Source organism: Hippoglossus hippoglossus, chromosome 8 (assembly GCF_009819705.1).
Source record: "Hippoglossus hippoglossus isolate fHipHip1 chromosome 8, fHipHip1.pri, whole genome shotgun sequence".
NCBI classification, from domain to species: Eukaryota; Metazoa; Chordata; class Actinopteri; order Pleuronectiformes; family Pleuronectidae; genus Hippoglossus; species Hippoglossus hippoglossus.
The window spans coordinates 19,500,146-19,520,990 of NC_047158.1; the positions used below are offsets into that span (position 1 = coordinate 19,500,146).

Consider the following 20,845-nt stretch of genomic DNA (forward strand, 5'->3'; position numbering starts at 1 on the left):
TTGTAATCTGTCGTGAGTAATACAAATTTTAAATATTTAAACATACACAGGTCGGTGTCATGTGGACATTTGAAACAATGAATAACCTCCATGATTTACCTGTGTTTATTTAATTAAAAAGTATTTTCTTACTTTATTTTATCTATACTATAAAGTTTTCTTGTTGTTTCTTCAGACTTTGACTCAAAAACAGCTGAAACTGTAAAAGTTGCAGAAGTCCCTCTCCCCTAGGACCACACTTCCCAGAATGCCACCGGGGTCCGACGCAGCGAAACGTCTACCGTGCGTGCGTGACGTCACGGCTGTTCTTGTTTTGGCTGTTAGTTTCGTTATTCGCGGATTTTCAGTTCGTCGAGAAAACCTCCAGCGACGGTTTCCTCCCGACGAAGCTGCGCCGACCGCGAGCGTCTGTCTGTGCGTTAGCCCGTCGACATGTTGGCCCTGGAGCCGCGGGAAGCACGGGAATACTGACAGAAGTGAGCTAACTCCTCGGCTAGCTAGCCAGCCAAGCTAATCAACGTTAGCTTAGCTGCGAGCAGGGGTTTGCCCTGTTGTGTGTCTGCCTGTGTGTGTGTGTGTGTGTCTGTGTGTGTGTGTGCGTGTACGCGGAAATGGTCGTCAGCTGCTCTGACAAGGTTTTAGTTTGACCGACAGCATCTTAAACTTTGAGCTAATGTCACAGGGTCGAGGCTGAGGTGAAGAAAACAACGACGTAGCTACAATCTCAGCTTCCTGTTAGCTTCCAGTGTTGCTGTGTGTTTAATATATTTATTGAGGGGGTGTCTTGTGTGGCGTGATGCAGGGCGACCCGGGCAGGTTTAGAGGAAGTAAAGTTACTAATGAAAGTGTTTTTAAAGTGTCATTGTGTGATTAGCTTGGGCAACACAGTCAAGACCAACTTTACTTGGTAGCTAATGTTGTTTTTCTAGCTGGTGCTTTTCTGCTCTGAGTCTCCAGTCTGCGGTCATGAGTGCTCGCTCATTTTAAAGTGGAAGTACTTGTTTGAATTCCAGGGGAATGCCAGCTCTTTGACATACGTGTGTGTGTCTGTGTGTGTGTGTGGTAGATGGTACTGATGGAGCAGTGACCCAGTGTAGGTGGCTTCAGGGAGCTGGTAAGTGTAGTTTCACGATGGCAGATGGGGGCAGCGACGACGATGTAATACACCTGGCAAGTTTCAACATCCACCGCAGCCAAGGTGAGACACATCTTCATATCCTCACTGGGATGCACTCCCTTAAACCATTAAACCCCATCTCTCTGTTTGATCATCTACACCAGTGTATATATATTATCTTGTGCCAGGTTGTAACTGGCTCTAGACTTGGCCCTGGTGGTTCATTTAGACCCTGGTCAGACTTGGTGTTGACATGCGTCCTAAATGGTCAGGAACCAGTACAGGTCCAGATGCACCCAAATGCATTCTGGGCCACATATAAGGGATCTGCGTACTCAGTTGACAGCTTAAATTTTTTATTATTGATCAATATTTTGTTTTGTTTTGATAAAGTATTTAGACTAATGATTCATATGTAATGATTCATATTTATTGTTTACTTTCTGTTGAGTTCTACTAAGCTCTTGTAATAACACATATCTCTATATATTAATGATTCATATAAACTTGAATGTATTGATTTTCATATCTAATATGATTGTTGCGGGGTCTCTCTTAAAAACTCCTCAAAGAGTGTGAAAACACAGGCGTAGTCAAAAAAATGTGTTTTCAATTTATTTTCAGCCGGCTCTCCAAGGTGCTCGTGGACATTTTCAAGAAATACAAAACAAAATAATTTAAAATCAAACTGACTCTTGAACTCTTGTCTAATGCTCTCATGAGCTCTGACGTGACCTTCTCTGTAACTGGGTTCAGACTCCCCTGGCAAGGCCTTGAAGCTGCCCTTTTCAACCCTTAGCCCCTCCCACTGGGCTTAATGACTAATTCAGACAAATTTATCTGCAAAACCAGTCCTTGAAACAAAAATAAAAGTTTACAATAAAGTCTTTGCATGTCACCAAATAAATCATCTTTAAACAAATCAAATGACTTTTATAAACAAAAAGGTAATAACTAGAAACAGTACAACTCTTATTAATTATCTTTTAAAAAACCACAACCGGAAACTATTTAAACAAACAGGAAGTTTGGGAAGCCCTGTTTGTTCCCTGTAACTTTACCCTGACGGCGAGATGAACGTGCCGCGTATGTAAACCGCTGGTAAGTGACTGTGTGTGTGTGCGTGCGTATGTGTGTGTGCGTATGTGTGTGTAACCCAGATGCGGAGCTGACGAGTGTGCACCCTCAGCTAAACAGAGTCAGCGATGGTTAAATAGTGATCAACTAGAAACTGTAACAGGAAGCTTGAAAAATGTTTGTCGGTGTGTGTGTGTGTGTGTGTGTGTGTGTGTGTGTGTGTGTGTGTGTGTGTGTGTGTGTGTGTGTGTGTGTGTGTGTGTGTGTGTGTGTGTGTGTGTGTGTGTGTGTGTGTGTGTGAGTGGACCGCTGGCGGGTCAGTGACGGAGCAGCTCCGTCACAATGATATAAACGTAATACATATGAGCATATCAGACTTTTCCAGTGGTGTGTGTGTACATTTACATTTGTTTTTAATTTAAAATGTTTGGCTCCAAACCAATCGGTACTTAATCACTGACAAAATTAGGGAAATGTCATTTGAATTAGTCCACGAATTTCATCCAGCCGAAGTCTAGAAATTCAGCAAAACATAGATGCAAACTGCAGTTTCTGTTATAACCGTCCAGAATCTGCGGTGTGACCGTTGCATCAAAGTTTGATTCCACTCCATCTAAACACAAGGTTGTTGTATCTGTATAACAGTTTCAGTGGTCATTGATTCCTTAGATGTCTTAGATGTTGCAAAGATGAAAGATTTATACAATCTGAAGAGAAACAAGAGTGTTTTTGACCTGAACAGATTTATTTAATCGATTTAGGGTTATCTCAACGACATGGAGATTAAAACTTCCTCGATGTTTTCGTCACAAGGTGGGTCCGCGGCGTGCCGTCAAAGTTTGATTACACGCCATCTTAACACGAAGTTGTTGTATCTGTATAATGTCAGTGTCCGTGGTCATAGAATCCTTTGATCTCTTAGATTTTGCAAACTTGAAATATTTATACGATCTGAAGTGTTTTTGACCTGAACAGATGTATTAATCTGTATGTAGTGGCACCTACAGGAAGTAAGCGTCGTTTTACAACTTAAATTAGATTAGATTTCTCAAGTCGCAAGTGCTCGGTACCGCACAGTGCTGCTCGCAGCCCTAGTTTAATCTTATTTTCTTACTTTACTTAGATTTCATCTGTCCTCATGCACTGTACTGAAAATGCTGTATGTGCCTGTGTAGGCTCCCGTGCCCGTAAGAGGGAACTCATCACCATTTCTGACGACTCGGACGAGGAGCCTGTGACTCTGGTACCAGGGAGTCCTGTTTTAGTCCCGGATGATGCCGATGACGACGTCAGCATAGTTGAGGTGACCAATAAACAGTGTTCTTACAGAGACTTGTATTTTATATCATTCGACAAGTGGAAACGTGTTTTGTTATTCTGTTTACCAAACTAATTTCAATATTTTGAGCTGCAGAAGTTACAATAGAATTAGCATCTTCGCTTCCATTCATCGATCACTTTGTGACTTTTGCCTCCTATGTTTACCTGCAGCAGCTGACTCCCGCACGCAGACATCTGATTCGCCCAGCAGCGAAATGGAGTGGAGCTTCTCAAAACCTAATCCAAGTTGTAGTTCATACTACAACTCCCGGAGTTCCCACAGGGGACCCTAGCTCTGTTCCCTCCACCTCCAGAGATACCAATGCCAACTCCTCCGCAGGAAGGCCAGCCATACGAACACAAACAACAGTGCAGTCGGGCACTTCTGGAAACACACAGCCACAACCAGGCTCCTCTTCGTGCAAACTGACCCCGTCAAAACTGACCTTGACAAAATCACAGAAACAGGACGGTACATCAACACATACAAATGTGGAGCTCCATGCAGTCTCTTCTGTCCAGAACCCATCTACCTCCACAAATTTCAAGGCTAACGCCATCTCATGCAGAACACCTATTCAAGTACTTGTTCAACCTCAGCCCAGCACATCTGGGCTAGCACAACCTAAAGCAGGCTCTTCAGCACATGTGCCGGTGGAGGCCCAGGCAAGTACCTCTGCTGGTGCCACACACTCTTCTTGTGCGGTTGCAGTTAGAACAACAAACTCTTCTACAAAGACTCAAGAACAGCCAAGTACAAGTACTCATTCACAAGACAATCCTCAGGCTAGCACTTCATCTGCACAGTCTCACACGCGGACACAGCCTCAGCCCGGTACATCAGCACAGCTCCAGACCACTGGGATGACAACCCAACAGCCCCACTTCATCCAGGTGAAGGAGGTGAAGCTACTTTTTCTTCCGCAACAGCTGAACATCCAAGCCTCTGCTCTAATAGCCCAGCCCCAGCTGCAGCTCAGGACCCAGAACGTGCCGCAGACATTCAACCGAATGCAAGGCAATCTCATTCAGATTGAGCCACAGCCCTTGGCCCAAGCCCCTGCCCAGCTCCCAGTCCAGGCAACACATCCCCCTCAGGTGATACCGATGATCCCCCCTGCAGTGCTAATAGCTGCAGCCCCAGAGAGACTAGGACCTCCAGAGGCTGGTCACCGGATCATCCTGGGGAGCCAGGCACCTGGACAGGCTGTTCCCAATCCTCCACCACAAGCTGGTGGCTCCAGTGTGGGTCCACCAGCCCGCAGCCTCAACATTAGGGTATCCAATGTGAACTTTAACCTTCCCGTTCCTCCAGCTCCAACAGCTTCAGTCCCTCACAATGGAGGGGTGGCTCGTCTCCTTATGGTCCCGAACCCAGAGAGGCTCAATCCAGCCCCTGGTCTGGTTGTGGTCCCCCCTGCACCAGAGGACATTCCCAGAATAGAGGATGCTAGGCCTGGTCCCTCTGTACCACGAGAGAATCCAGAGCGGCCTCCTCACGTCACAACCCTCATCACTGGTGTTGTGAGTATCACATACACATACACCTGCACCTCATCTGAACAGAAATTTTAATAACTTTAATTTTGGTGTGACTGTGACGTTGCCTCTCACCTCCTCTATTTCAACTCTGATTCCCTTTTCTGTTTGTGTTCTCCACAGCTGGATCTATTCCCAGATGTTCAAGAAGCCTATGTAGCAGAACTGATCCAAAGGAATAATGTGAAAGACTTGAATGTGTAAGAAGCACCCACCATTTTTCTCCAGTGTTTCATGCAGTGCTACGATAAGTGATTCAGCTTCTCAGGAAGTATCCAGCCCTTAGTGTCTAGCTTGTGTAAATAGATATGTTTTAAAGTTATACAAGTATGTTTACCTGCATCTCGCCTCTGCTCTACTTCCAGTATCTGTAACCTGCTGTTGGAGAACCCAGAGTATCCAAGGAGGGAGACTGCAGCCGCCAATGCAGCTCCCACCAGCATCCTCCTGGAGTCTGGAGACACCCAGACAGAGGTGAGTGAATGACCAGTGAAAGGTTTTTCTGTGAGAGGATGATGTTTGCAGGAAATGTGGTTCGGTGTAAGTTAAGGTTTAATATCGTCACCTACGCAATGAGCAGTTACATCATTAATATAATGAAGGAGAAGTTGTTTCTTATGGAAAATGGACAGTTACAGTCAACTAGGTACAAATCTGTATAAAAACATATAGAAAAAGACAATCTCATCCCAGCCACAAATCACAGTCACACAGCATCATTTTCCTTATCTGATAGCCAAGTGTCTGGGTATTTGGTCTTTTCAGGTGAGCGAGGACCTGTTTGACTTTACCAAGCTGGGCGCAGTGGGACCTGAGGCTGTGATGCAAGCTGCCGACCTGCTCATGGCAGACTTCAGGATGCTCAGCTGTCAGGACATCAAATGGGCCCTCAATGCTCTGAAGGGACACTATGCAATTACACGCAAGGTAACAACATGGTCGCGTTGTGTCGTAGGAATGTCACCACAGTTCTCCACCTTTCTCTACTTTCTCGCCCTCTTTTCCAACTGCCTCTTTTAACACCCTCTCGTGGTCGCTCTCTTCCACTCGCCCAGGCCTTATGTGAAGCTCTGAAGAAGTGGAAGGATTCAGGCGACCCCTCAGGAAAGAGACGACGGAGCAGAGCCTCCTCTGAGCGCTGCTACATTGATTTCCATTTCGAGCATGGTGAGATAGTTCTCTGACTTTTCTCTCTCTGTTCACTGCTGCTGTTTCACAACACATGCTCTCATCTATGCACCCACCTGCTTGTGAATTATGTAGTGAATTTAGAATTTAGAAAATACATATAGTTTAAATCACGTTTTACATATTTTAAGCAACTTAAGATCTTACCTTTTGGTTAAAACCTTCCTGTTTTTGTTCACAAAGTAATACAAAGTCGACAAATGAGAATTTTTGGTGTCTGGTCGAGTGTTTCATCAGTGTTGTAAAAACGCTTTTACTGTTTGTACTCAAACTGAGCTGCTCTGAATGTAGGATGAATATTCTCCCTTTGTTCACCAGGTTCAGTGAAGTTTGAGAAGAGGATGTATTTCTTGGAGAACGACCGTCGCTACTACAGGACGTACAGCAATCTGGAAGCTTCTGTGCAGAAGGAGCTGTCGTTCTATCAGCAGAAAGCCAAGGAATGGGCAGAGGTGCAGTAAACACACACACACACACACACGTTTTATTTTATTTTTTCATAATAAATCTTTTTGCCGGGATCTTTGTGTTGATCATCATCAGCTCTGCCTGGTTTTGATTTCATCTTATTATTGCTCAGTCTGATTACAGTCTGAGTACCTTATATGCAATAGAAACTCACCAACTGAAGGGATCCATCAGTCAAATGTTTATTATTTATTAAATATTCATTATTATATAATCTTATTGTCAGAGGAGATGATTGACAGTTCACTCCTGCTGTCTGACACACTCTCTGTCTCTCTCTCTCTGTCCAGCATGAGGACTTCCTCTTGGCACTGCAGGTCAATGAAGATGAATATAAGATGGTAAGAAGTGCACACATACCTCCACAAGGCTGATGTAACTTTCACAGTGTTTCATATCATTTTAAATTACAAATAAACTTCATATCAGACTGGATAGAGGAGGAAATTGTTTCCTTTTCTACTACCGCTGCTTCAGAAATGTGACACCAACATGCAGTCTGATAATAATTCTTTCTCCAGGACGGCCAGCTGATCGAGTGTGGCTGCTGCTACGGAGAGTTTGCGTTTGAGAAGATGACGCAGTGTTCAGACGGTCACCTGTTCTGTAAAGACTGCCTGTTGAAATATGCTCAGGAGGCAGTGTTTGGCTCAGGAAAGGTATACACACACACACACACACACACACACACACACACACACACACACACACACACACACACACACACACACACACACACACACACACACACACACACACACACACACACACACACACACACACACACACACACATTGTTTTCCTCACATAATGTGAGTCAGGCCAACCTGCTAATGTCAGAATATTACACAGCTCTGTTGAACCTAGTGGGTGTGGGTGTGACTGAGAACTGGGGCGTCTTTAGTTGCTTTGTGAAACAACCTGTGTGTTTCTGATTGTTTGTGTGTGTTTGTGTTGCAGTCGGAGCTGAGCTGCATGGAGGGGGGCTGCCTGTGCTCTTACCCAGTGTTTGAGCTGGAGAAGGTCCTTCCAGAGAACATACTGTGTAAATATTATGAGAGGCAGGCGGAGGAGGCGGTCGCTGCCACCTGTGCTGACGAACTAGTGCGGTAAGTGTGTGTGAGTCACAACTGCGCACAGGTGATTCAGCTCAATTAACATATTGAATCATGTTTAATGATCCAGTTATCGACAAGTCTGGAAAATAATCAACAGATTAATCAATAATGGAATTTATCATCATCAATGATTAGATTAGGGAGCTCAAGGGTCAAGGTCACAGTGAATGTGATATCGCAAGTCTGCCTTTAGGACATTTCTTTGAGTTGGACTCAAAGATGATCCGATTAGATTTCATGTGATTGATTGGAGTCTAAGTCTCACTTTATACTGAGCTGATGCATTTTGAACTTACTCGAGTCAGCATGGATGGGACCAGACATCATGACTCTTTGTTTTCTCTCAGGGGGATTTTCTTCTTCATTCCTTAACCCTTCTCCCTCTCTGGTCTTTGCAGGTGTCCGTTTTGCAACTTCCCCGCCCTGTTGGACAAAGATAGGTCTCTGTTCAGCTGTCCTAACCCTCGGTGCCGCAAGGTCAGTCCAGCTCTTTGTATTTTAGTTTATTTAACACTCTGCTGTTTCCTCATACAGATCCTTCAAGGAATGTGTTCACAGTCAAATGGCGGTCAACACTGTTGCTCTTGTAGAGTATACACACCCTCTGATGTTATCACATATGGTTGTTTGACAGAAATAAAGTATCTTACTCTACAAAAGAGAGATTGGACCGGGATTTGAATTCTAGAGGAAAGCTCTGTGTGCAGTGTCCACTTCTACAGTTTCTTCAGTTCTTAAGTTTCTTCGGTACAATCTGGACAAGAGGCTTAGATCAAACTAAGTGAGCGAGGAAGGATTGATGAACAGTTTTTGATGATGTAATGGTTCCATCTGGCGAGGTCGCCACCTCTGTCTCTCGCTCGTGTTTATCTCTGGGCCTCCTCCCTCTGTCTGAGGAATGCTGGGGGAGGCATCGCTTTGTGTCTGCCAAGGCTGTCACATGGATTCCAGTTGAAAATCACACACACACAGATTTATTCTCACTGTTACCACACAAACACATCACTCCCTTCGTTCTTCTGATGTGTCTTTGTCTCTTTTTTTTGTGTCTGTTTTTGTGTGTCACACTCGCTCCTGCCACATCACAATCTTTGTATAGCTCAACACACACCCCACCTTTCTCCCTCATTCCGGGAATGTAGCAATAGGAGTGTGTGTGTGTGCGTTTTAGTTTTTAAAATGTATTCTTTGTTTCCTACTTTGCATTTTTCAACTCATGCTGATACAAACACAGTCAAACTGAAATAAACATGAATATCCAGTAACATTCTGGTGGAGATGTCGTCATCCGGCTCTAAAGAAATGATCTGATAAACATTTTCTAGATTAAAATAAGAGGATCCAGAAAGAGGAAACAGATTCACGAGTTCTGAAAATAATTGTTTGTTCCGTTGCAGCAAAAGTTAGATTAGTCACATTCACAAACCCTCAGTAGGAGCTGTGTAGAGAATACAAATATTTTGTAAGACAAATACAGACAAAATGAAAACAGAGTTTTGACGGAAAGTGAAAAAAATTCGCCTTAACTTGTGTCTAAAGCCTATTTCTCCTCACTGACCTTTCTATTAACAACCTCTTTGATAATATCCTTGAATGCCTCGTATTTGGTGATTTCTGTCATTGTTTGGAAAACACGGGGCACAGCTCTCTTGCTGTTCTGTCCATTCGCCTGTAGGTGGAGCCAGAGGTTCATAGTGGCTGACTCGCAGTGTAATTCTACATCTGCACTCCATTACATCCTCACACAAACCCAAAGACAGGAAAAAGTTCTCCAGGCTCCAGATCATTTCCTTCTCTGAATATTAGTCGTCTGCAGCTGCAGATGTAGGTCAACTCCCATAAGACAATATTTATGGTACTTTCTAAAAGGGAAAGTTTAGAGTTATTGGAGAACAAGTGGTCCTGCTCTTTTTTTGTCAGCAGTAAACTAAAGAATTAACTTTTTTAATGTGTTCAAATGAGGATGTGAGTCTGTGGCTGCTTTGGTGTTTTTCTGGAGAGTTTGTGGTGGAAACTTTCTCGTAAAGCTCGAGATTATCAGCCGGACAAACTTTAATGTTGATGTACGTGTTGCTTTTTACTCAAGTTTTACTTTTTGGAATCTGTGGTTCCCATCAGCATAAGCATGGTTGAAGACCGTTGTACAGTTCAGGCCCTTTAGCCTGCTCCGAGCAGGGAGGGGCTTCATTATGTAACTGACACACTTCTGTAAGCCCACCCGTCTCCTTCCACGCTGCTGCCTCATTGGCCGGCCACGCTTCCCACGCCCCTTGCACTGTTTTCTTACTGGTCGGACACACTTCCTCCTCTGTTTCAAACTTGGTTCCAATCAAATGTGACCCAGATACACACACACACACACACACACACACACACACACACACTAATGTAATTGCTAATGTATTCCACATGGGCTTATGTGGTTATGGGGACATTTGGACCGGCCTGTTCTGGGCCTGGCTTTGATTACTTCATGAAATCAGAGGAATGTAATATGTAGGCCACTGGGAGGCTGCCACAGTGCAAACAAGAGCTGAATCTGTGCAACAGTGCGTCTGTTGTGTGTTTTGTAAGTGATGTGCTGCTCCAGTTGGCGTCTCATACATCATCACATCTGCTGCATATTTCAGCTGCAGTCCCCCCCCTCCCCACAGAAGCTTCTCCTCTCACTATATCACATCAGATCATGCATCTCTTTCTCTCTTCCATCCTGCCCTGTGATCAGCGCTCAGATTAGATTGTGGTAAAAGCCATATCCACACAAAAATGCACATGATGCACACACACAAACCCCCCCCCCCAAACCACACACACCCCAACCACACACACCCCAATCACACACACCCCAATCAGAAGTGCTGCAGACAGCCTGCACTGCCTTATAAGGGATGCTGCAGCCTGCAGCACAGAAGAAGAGATAGAAAAAGAAGAGGATGAATAAAGTGGGTGGAGGAGAGGGCCTGAGAGAAGAAGGTATAATGACTGGAGATAAGATAAAACGAGGAGAACAGGGTGGAAGGAGGGGTGGCTCACAGTCAATTAGCTAAACATGCACTTTCCCCCCCCAAGATTCAAGTTGCTCTTATTGCATTTTCCATCTTAAATGAGAGACTCGAGGGCGGCGATGACACAGATTTGACTTCAAAACCCCCGGCTGTGGTTTCAGACATGTGTAAAACCTCAGGTGTCTTCCTTCTTAGTCAAACCGCTCCTAGACACATAGAGGAACTATCGCTCTTACTCATGCTGTCCCTCCTCCAGTTCTCCAGACTACCACTAGGGGGCGATCCTTCACCACTCTGCCTCCTGCCCCCCCACCCCTCCTCACTCCCTGCCTCATCCGTCTTTGTGTGATCTGGCTTTCTCTGACATTTGAGGCTGATTCTACATTTCTCCTCCCAGTTTTTGCTGATTGTGTCTCATGCATCTCGCTGCTCGGACACTCCCTTACAAGAACGAAGTCTAAAACTTCACTGCTGTCGTTGGGCTACGTTTCATCTGTTTCATGTTAGATGTGTATCAGAAAAAAAAGGCCCATCCCTCGCTCGAAGCTTCTAAACTGTGGAGCCACAGAATGTCCCTGAAGGTCCTTGAGAGAGAGTTTGCGATCCAAAAACGTTTCAAATTGCCAACGAAAAAAAACTCTGGCTTCTCTTCTTCATTTCCCCGCCCTTTGGTTGACCTTGCAAATACACACACTCACACACACACACACAAACGACTGTCTTAGCAAACACTGTGGGAGCTACAAGGCTGTGGTGTTGGCAGAAATTCATAAAATATAAAACACACACAGTGATTTAAGGAGGTCACTGAACACAAAGGGTGGGTTTGGAGCTTCAGACTAGAGGCTGCCGTGAAGATATGGATCATTCTGTGCTGCATCAGCTGTCATATGCCACGCTCCTCAATATTACATGAGGGGCTCAAATATTTATGGTGACACCACTTAGCTAAGGGTTAGCAAAGGAGGCAGCCCTCAGCAGATGTGTGTGTGTGTGTGTGTGTGTGTGTGTGTGTGTGTGTGTGTTGCAATGCTGTCAGCCCTGCACGTCTCAGGGCTGCCACCAAAAAGGAGGTTGGAGAGGACAAAGTTGCTGTTTCTAGGCAACAGAGCAGTCGGCACCGAGCAAATCGCACTCTCGCTGCAGACGCTCACGTGCAGCGAGAGCCACACCTAGTTGTGTCTGTGCGAGTCCGAGTCCCTGCAGTGGCGGCACCAGCAGCATATAGAGCAGGAGGAAGAGTCTGACTGCAGGACTCCTCTGATTCAGCAGGAACTGGGACGATGTGTTGAAATGTTGAAATCTTGATGAGATACGATGAAATAATAAATTTACAAGAAGCTCTCTTGCTTTCTCGTTTTTTTTCTTTCCTTCCGCCTTCCTCGAATCTCTCACCACGTTTGTCTCCCTCTCTTCTGGTCGTCTTCATCAGGAGAGCTGTAGAAAGTGCCATGTCCAGTGGAAGCAGCATGTGGGGAAGACGTGTGAGCAGGTCCTGGAGAGAGATGAGATCCGCATGAGGGTGCTCTTGTAAGTATCTCGCCACAGACGTCTTTATCGTCATGTCACATCATGATATTTTGGGAGGGGATTAAATATGAAGTAAAAACATATGCTACAAACTTGTAGTTTTACAAGTTTGTGCTTGTAAAAGTACTGTTTTTGCTTCACCTCCACCATTTATACATTGGTACAAAAAACATAAATGTAATAATATAATATAGTATGGATAAACCACTTGAAGAATCTTGATCAAAATGTCTGTAACACTAAAGATGACGCTCGTATGATACGGGTCCAGCCCCTTCCTCAAATAAACCAACCATCTGCTTTAGAAAAGCTTAATGTGGAACATATCATAACAGGCATAGTATACGTTTAACCTGTGGGTGATGTGGAGTGTTTAAAACTTCAGGTATAAAGTCACTAAACCTTTTCAGCAGTGACACTACTCACACCTCACTGCCGATATAGCTGCTGAGTGACTTGCCTGTCGGGACAAATTCAATCCCAATCATCCAGAGCGTTTTATACCCGTCTACAGTTCCACCCTTCGAGGGTATTTTTGACTCCTCACTTTGGGAGCATGCTGGGTAAACAGCTCAGTTTCCCGGACAGTCCTCCAGGAAGTGGAGCGGCCCGGCTGCTTCCCGTGGCCCAGCAGGCCCACCGGCGGCACTTCCTGTTTTGAGCCGTTCGCAGATCCTCTTATTTCCTGGTGCTGAGAGAAACAGGAAGTGGCCTGGGAGACAGATCAGTTGATCGGGATCTGAAAATTTGAGCGTCCGGACTGAGCTGATTATTAGAACCAGACAAAACTAAAAGAATCATAATCCCAGTCCATTGCATGTGGAGAGGTTTGGTCTCACATAAACAGTAAAGTTATAGAATTATAATGATACTACCCATAGAAAAGTATCTAGATACTTCATGGTCATAAACAGTGCAGTGTTCAGGGGATCTTTGTTTTACAATGGATCAAGGCCGAATGTTTCATGTATTCTTGTGTCTAACGTTATGTTGACTCGATGATAAAGAACCAGTCGATGTGAAAAACGTGTTTGGCCCTGAAGCGACACCTCAGGACGACAGCCCCTTGTTTTCTGTACAGGGAAAATTAATTGAATTTCTCTTCCGCAGTGAGGAGCGTATGACGGCGGCTCGAGTGAGGAAGTGTGTGAAGTGCGGGACGGGCCTGGTCAAGTCGGAGGGCTGCAACCGCATGTCGTGCCGCTGCGGCAGCTTCATGTGCTACCTCTGCCGAGAGCCCATCACCGGCTACAACCACTTCTGCCAGCACGCCCGCTCTCCTGGCGCGCCGTGCCGTCACTGCCGCAAGTGTTCCCTCTGGACCGACCCCACGGTAAAGTTCCTGACGTGTGCTTCATCGTCGGAGATGGATGTTGCCTGGAAAGCAGTCCTCTCCACACACACTCTTTTACACTCACAAAGATCTTCACTAACTCTCGGTGCACTTTGACCGTGAGCCTCTGACTCCTCTGCCGCACAGCAGCGACCTGGCCACAGTGTCATTGGCAACCAGGGGCAACAATTAGTCCCCGAGAAGTTAATGAGCTGGAGCTGCTCCAGTAGCTCTGCGGAGGCACCGGAGTCGGCCAAGAGCTGGTGCTGGAAGCATTGCCAAGAAATGAATAAACAGAGGGACCGGTGGTGGGGGTGGGGGGGGGGGTCCGCTGCTTTCTGAACATTATTTAAATTAGAGGTTTTCTGCCGAGCGTAGAGGTGAAAGAAGTTCTGAACACAAGGTCTTAGACTCACTTAACACACAAGTTAATTTTTGAAGGCAGCTGGGCCACACCAGCTTCTCTTATATCAAACTGCTCCCCCGCCCACCACGGAAGCTCTGACCTGTCAGGAGACACAACAAGCAACAGAGGAGACACAACAAGCAACAGAAGAGACACAACAAGCAACAGAAGAGACACAACAAGCCTGCAGCTAAACCAACACTGTGTCGGCCACAGCTTGATTTTTAATTACAGGGGAATTTGGGAATGGGAATTTAACTGGGAATGTACCTTCCAAATGGGAATTTGGAAAAGATAAGATGCCATGTGCTGTTCTGTTCACACTGTTGAGAAAAGAACACAAAGGATTTGAAGTCTGAACGTGGCCTAAAACCACAGAAGTGAGCGGAGAACAGAAGGCGTGTCAGTAGAACTATTAACTAAAGTGGTTCCTTTGTGTTTGTGTGTCTGCAGCAAGATGACGAGCGAATCATTCAGGAGATCCAGAAGGAGGGCGAGGAAGAGCTGAAGAAGAAATGTGCAGGTCAGTTCAGTTCATAACTACTTCAGTGGAGCTGTTGAGTTCTATATGTTGTTACCCAGTGTGTTTATCCCATTTATCAGCCGCCTGTTGTGTTTCCAGACGGATGTAAATAATGTTCCCTGGCAGAGGAGTGTTGCATCATTACTCTTCCTCTCTGCTGCATCCTCTGTCTTTTTTTAACCTGTATGTATTCAGACACATTGGCTGTTTACAACATAAAGCAGCAGCAGCAGCACTTCCTGTGTTTGTCCCAATGTGTTTGTGATGAGTACGTGAAGCAGGTGACGGCGTGCGGAGGTTATTCAAACCCTCAGGAACGTCGTTTTCCTCTGCGCTAAGAAACCAGATTGAGACGAGACGGCTGCTTCACTTCCTTTTCTTCTTCTTCTTCTTCTCTCAGATAATTCAGGGAAGAGGGTGGGTCCTCCTCTGGAGCCCGTCGCCGACACCAAGCGGCCGCGGGTGGGTCCGCCGCCCGAAAACCCCCCCATCCCCCTGGCACCTCCTCTCCCCCAGGCGGTGCAAGCTCCCCTGTTCGTCCCTCCGCGCGCCCGCTACCCCCCACCTCCTCCTCAGGGCAGGATATACCACCAGGTGATTGTGCCTCGGCTGCCCCCGGCTCCCTATGTGCCCCCCCTGCAGCACCTGCCCCCCCCCGATCAATGACAACAACAATCACCACCACCTCAACGCTCCCGTCAACCCTCATCACCACAACATCGACGTAATGGACCTGCCCATGCACTACGGACCCCCGCACCGCTACTACAGACGCTTCTAACAGACGTCCTTCTAACAGACGCTCTGTGACGAGTGTGAGAATTCGGCTACATCCACACCGCGACGCTCTCGTTTGAAAACGCATCAGCTCTGCTACTGATACACCTGATGTGTTGTAGAGCCGCTGAAACGGAGAAGTGGTGAAACGCTGCCGGCCCCGTTTTAGTTTGAAAACTCTCGGGCTGTGTTTTAATCCAACTGGGCGGAAACTGAGATGTGAGGAAACGATGACAGAGACACTCACAGCTCGCTGATTGGTTCTTTTCCTGTCACGACGTAGCCTTTGCTGATTCGTCAGGCTCCTTTCAAGCATTAGCTTCAGCTTCCAGCGTAGAACACGACATGGATACGTTGAATAGACGTGTATAGAATAACAAGCGTTGCTGACCCTGTTGCCGTTGCTAACAGCTGTTGTGCAGTTAAATTCTGTATTTTACAACGATACAACTGTTTATGTGTATAGGTGACGAGTTCGTTGACTTGTTTGTAGCCTTGCTGTTTCTGCAAACTAACACCAAATGCCCTGTGTACGCGAGTGGTCACGTGTTATGCGTTTGCAGGCGTGGTTGTATCGACAGGGATTAAAACTGATAAGGAGCCAAAACACATGTGTGGACGGATCATTTTATTTTGACAAGGTAGTCTTAGTGTGGATGTAGCCTTAATCCTGTTGCGATTATGTCCTCGTCGGACTCACGTCCTCACGTCCTGTTACTACAGTTCTACTTCTGATTTCAGTGGCGGGTTTTGAGATCTGATGTTCTTTTTTTCCGTGAGCATCACCTTTTTCCTGTTCCTTTTCTCGTCCTGTTTCACATCTCGGGTCTCGGACCTTCTGCTCGACGCGTCCTTTTGGCTTCAGATAGTAAAACACACTGAAATGATTGATACACACACGCACACGCACACACACGTTCAGACACTTTGCCTTCTCCCGGTGAACTTGGGGCTTAGGATCCTCACGTTACATGTTCCATCGTTCCTCTTTATATGCGTGAATATTTGGGTTGAACTGACAAATGGTGGAGAATCTTGAGACGGGTCGGTCCCTGTTTGTACAGATATTTTTGAGACAATAAAAAAAAAGACAATTAACAATTCCCTCCTGTATCTTTTTGTGTAATGTGTGAGACCACACGATTTTCTAATAAAGCTTTGTGTTCACTTTGTCTTGAGACGTAGATTTTGTCTCTCTGAGCCTTTCTGCCTGTCTCTCTCTCTCGCTCTCTCTCTCGCTCTCTCTCTCTCTCTCGCTGTCGCTCTCTCTCTCAGACCATGCAGTCTGGGCCCCCCCCCCCCCCCCCCCCCCCCCTCCTCGTCTCATGCAGAAAAAGGGGCTGACTCATGATAACTGAGCCCCTGGGCCATGCACCAATCACATGGCAGAGAGGATGTTTTCCACCAATCCCGGCGTAGCGACAGCCAGGCTTTGTGATGTTGCAGAGAGAGGGGACTTCTTTGTTCAGCCAAGTGTGCTGCGAGTGTGACAAATCATTTCATTGCACACACACACACAGACACACACTCTCAGCCTCTTGTCTTTGCATGCAGACTGTAAATGTAGCACGGCGAACCCCCGTTTTAGCCCGGGGGTCCTAATGGTGTTAGTCATGGGTGGTATGAGACAGACTGTGTTTGTGTGAGAGTCACAATTAGACTTGAATCCGATTCAGCATCTAACACCAGCCGAGCCGTCATGAATGAAATAATCTACCTTGTATTTAACACCCGGGCACGAGGGGACACACACACACGCACACGCGCACGCGCACACACACGCACAAGTTTATTTACTGCGTCCATCCGCGGTGGTCCAACCACAGACGCCCACTCGATGTCAGGGAAGTCGATTCAATTTTATTTATTTATTTCAAGGACATTTACACATTGAGGTTGAGACCGTGCACAATTATAGAGCAACAAGCACAAGCAACGTTTTACCAGGAGGAAAACTCTAGAACCAGACTCTAGAGTTTGTGGGTGACCGTTGGGGTTCGTCCTCTGGAGACCATGAATGTCTGTACAAGATGGTATGGCAGTTGTTTTGCTCTGGACTGAGGTGGTGAAGTTACCGATGGACCAACGTTGTCTTCTCCAGAGCCACGGAGCTCACATGACTAAGATAAGATATGATATGATATGATAATCCTTTATTAGTCCAACAGTTTTCTGCTGTGTCGTATTGTCTCCTCGTCCTTGAAGGCGCCGCGGGGCCGACGCTCGACGAGTGCCTGGCTCATGGATTACGGTTGCATAGTGTTATAGAGCATTATTTGCTAATGACTCATTGCATTCAAAGAACAAAGCGCTGGATTAACTAATGTGATCAGTCTCCATGAAGGAGGCTCTGTCACTCAGAGGCCTCACACCCACTGAGACAGGAAACTTTAAATAGATTCAGAAGATGCTGGTTTGCTGACGTACAAATACTTTATATATATGATCTTAGATAACCAGAACTTTAGAGACTGATTTTAAAGTTTGTATTTACAGCCACAGCAGCAGAACGACATTATCCATCTTTTATCTCTACAACCATTGGATTATCTATAACTTTAGAAACGAAGTTCTTGTTTCCCGTACGACTCAGTAACTTCCTCTTTTTACTTTTTTAAATGAATTTTGCATCAACGTGATCAGAACGTTGATATGTCAAATTCTACATTTGCATGTTTATCCAGAAACATACCTTCCTGTTGAGCATTTTCTCAGTTTTCCCTGGAAATATTTCATGGATCTTGATGAAAACATGAATTCACATTAAACCGATATCTGAGTGTGTGACATTTGGCTGCAGAGGTTTGTTCTCTACTGTTCGTGTGTGATATGAGTCGTATAAATATACGCTGACCTCGTCTTATCGGCCTTGACATATAGATTTTGAACAATAATACAGCAGCGTCGACGCTCCCCATTCAAACCAGTGAAAACAAACAGCTGGTGAGGACGTGATGCAGTGAATAGGTTTTGATCAGATACAATTTGAGTTGCGTGTTCTGTTTGTGGTTCTGAAAATATGAACCACGCACGACCCGAGTATCTGCTCGAGCACCTGAGACCGAAAACTATCAGCTTCCTGTTTGACCTCAAGTTCCGAGCTCTACGGACAAAACCTGCACACCCCCAGTCACATCTGTGTCTGTGTGTGTGTGTGTGTGTGTGTGTGTGTGTGTGTGTTTGTGTACATGCACATTAATACCCTCCGCTGCCTCTTCCTCAGGGACCTCTGGTGTCTGGCAGCATTTTGCTCCCCAGACACATTTTGCCGCTCTACCTCCGCTGGCATTGTTTGTGTGTGTTATCATTTGTGTGTATCATTAATGAGTGTGTCTATTTTTAATGAGTGTGTGCTTTGACATGAGAGCTGCTCAGTGCTGGGACTTGCAAGGAGGTCGGACTGACTCTGTAGAGAGGACGACTTTTCCTCCAGCTCCATTTTGAGGTTATTGTTTGTGACTTTGAGTCAAATGTCACAAAAACAAAAGGAAATTCTAACCTTAAATTTTGTTTTTCTACATCATTGCTTTCTTCAGGATGATTCGCTCCATTAACTTTATTCTAGTTGCATCATTGCGACATTATCTCATCAGTATTTGTCCAGTACTTTGATTTATGACCAAATATGTAATACAGTACAGTAAATGTAAAGGTATGTCAGACGAGACGACTTCTATTCATCCTGCACAGAACCAAGTTACTGCTTCCATCCCCTAAAGAGATTAGTGACTGACCCAGTGACCCAGTGACTGGAAGTGATGGAAAAACACCGGTGGATGTAGATTTGATTAGAGAGGAGACTCTCACACACACACACACACTCACTCAGACACACACTCAGACACACACACACACTCACACACACACACACGTTTAGGAAGATAAGTGTGGGAAAGGTTCGGAGCAGCTCAGCAGAGTTTGGCCGCTTCGCTGTTTCCTCAATGATGATGAGCTCCTTTCTGATCAAAGACAGACGTCCCCCGTCATCCTCCTCCTCCTCCTCCTGCTCCCCAAGGGTCCTCATCCAAACCCCCCCCCCCCCCCCCCTCTTGAAACCCCTTGCACCCCACCCCCTCAAACCACACACACACACACAAAATCGTCCTGCTTTTTGGATGTAATGAAGCTTTTTGACATCTCTGGCCTGACGACGCCACAACCACACACACACACACGCTCGCCTCTTTGATTCAGCTTCCAGCAGCTGGCGTTTCCATAGCAACAAGGCAGTTGGTTGGGGCTTGGATGTGGGTGGAGATGGCAGCCATTTCACACACCGCTTCTCCTCCCTCCCTTCAACCCTGCCCTCCCTCCCTCCCTCGCCTCACTCGTTCATTTGTTCTGAAAAAGAGAGGGAGAGAGCCGAGCCAGCCGGCTCCGCCTGCAGCCCCGACTCTTTTACCCATAAACCACTGCACCCATTTCTGGGATCTGGGTCATATTTTGAGTGACTCATCTTTTCAGCAAAAGTCGTCCAGAGGAGGGAGGAGGAAAAAGTGAGGGATGGAGAAGCGGGGGTGGGAAAGGAGTGAGGCACAGAGGGATTGATGGGAAGAGTTGGTTAAAGCAGGGAGAGAGAGGGGGGGGGGGGGGGGGGGGTGACGGGTGAGGCAGCAGACGGGAGGAGATTAGATAGAGGGGTGGTGTGTGTTTGTTTTGCCGTGTTGGGTGTTCCTCTGGGATCTGCGAGCCTGACGGGGGAAATGGATTAGAGACCTGCTCTGGAGGCTCCATCATTACATTACCACCCTGAATCCTGAGAGAGAGAGAGAGCGAGCGCGAGAGAGAGAGAGAGAGAGACAGAGAGAGAGAGAGAGAGAGATTATGTGTGTGTGTGGAGGGGGTTGCCCTTTCTCTGCACTAGAATAAATGTTTCCACACAAAGGCTCTATTCAGCAGAGACAGGAAAAAGTGTGTGTGTTTCCATAGTGTGTGTGTAAGTGTGTAAGTGTGTGTGTGTGTAAGTGGGACAGCACATGGAGCTGCTGTGGTCAGAAACCTGGCAGGAGACCAAGTATGAAGCGCCGGGATTATGTGAGAAATGAGGATTGTGGGGGAAGACGATGATTTCCAGGTTGAATCAGTGCCACCGCGTGAAAATAAACTAAACCTGGTTCCGTCCAACTCTCTCCGTTTGAACTGGACTTTATTTGAAAGTCAGCTGAAGGTTTATTTAGTCTCCTCGAGCACTTACATGTCACGTTTAAGTTGAGGAGAATGTGCAGAACACAGGCGCCAGCTCCCTGAGGCCTTGTTGTTGTGAACACATCTGCTGCAGATGCATCGTGTACGAACGCAGGAGTGGAGAACATCCTGCAAGACTCGTTTATACAAACATTCCTATAAACAACCAATAAACTGTGGAAGTTTGGTTTTCATTAGTTATTTGATGCTACAAAAACGAGGTGAAACGTCATGATTGACAGGTGAGACTGACTCATGAT

The 20,845-nt window shown here is 46.1% G+C and overlaps 1 protein-coding gene across 1 annotated transcript; it reads left to right on the forward strand.

Moving 5' to 3' along the window:
* Positions 1-269: 269 nt before the first annotated feature.
* Positions 270-16,573, forward strand: rnf216 (ring finger protein 216). The gene is given in 19 exon segments (XM_034593058.1): positions 270-476; positions 1,067-1,198; positions 3,370-3,497; positions 3,686-5,038; positions 5,177-5,253; positions 5,419-5,527; positions 5,819-5,980; positions 6,109-6,220; positions 6,560-6,693; positions 7,000-7,050; positions 7,231-7,368; positions 7,670-7,818; positions 8,226-8,304; positions 12,265-12,362; positions 13,473-13,695; positions 14,555-14,624; positions 15,025-15,272; positions 15,274-15,441; positions 15,472-16,573. Coding segments are annotated over 17 exon segments (3,330 nt in total). The 5' UTR covers positions 270-476; positions 1,067-1,131; the 3' UTR covers positions 15,406-15,441; positions 15,472-16,573.
* Positions 16,574-20,845: the final 4,272 nt, after the last annotated feature.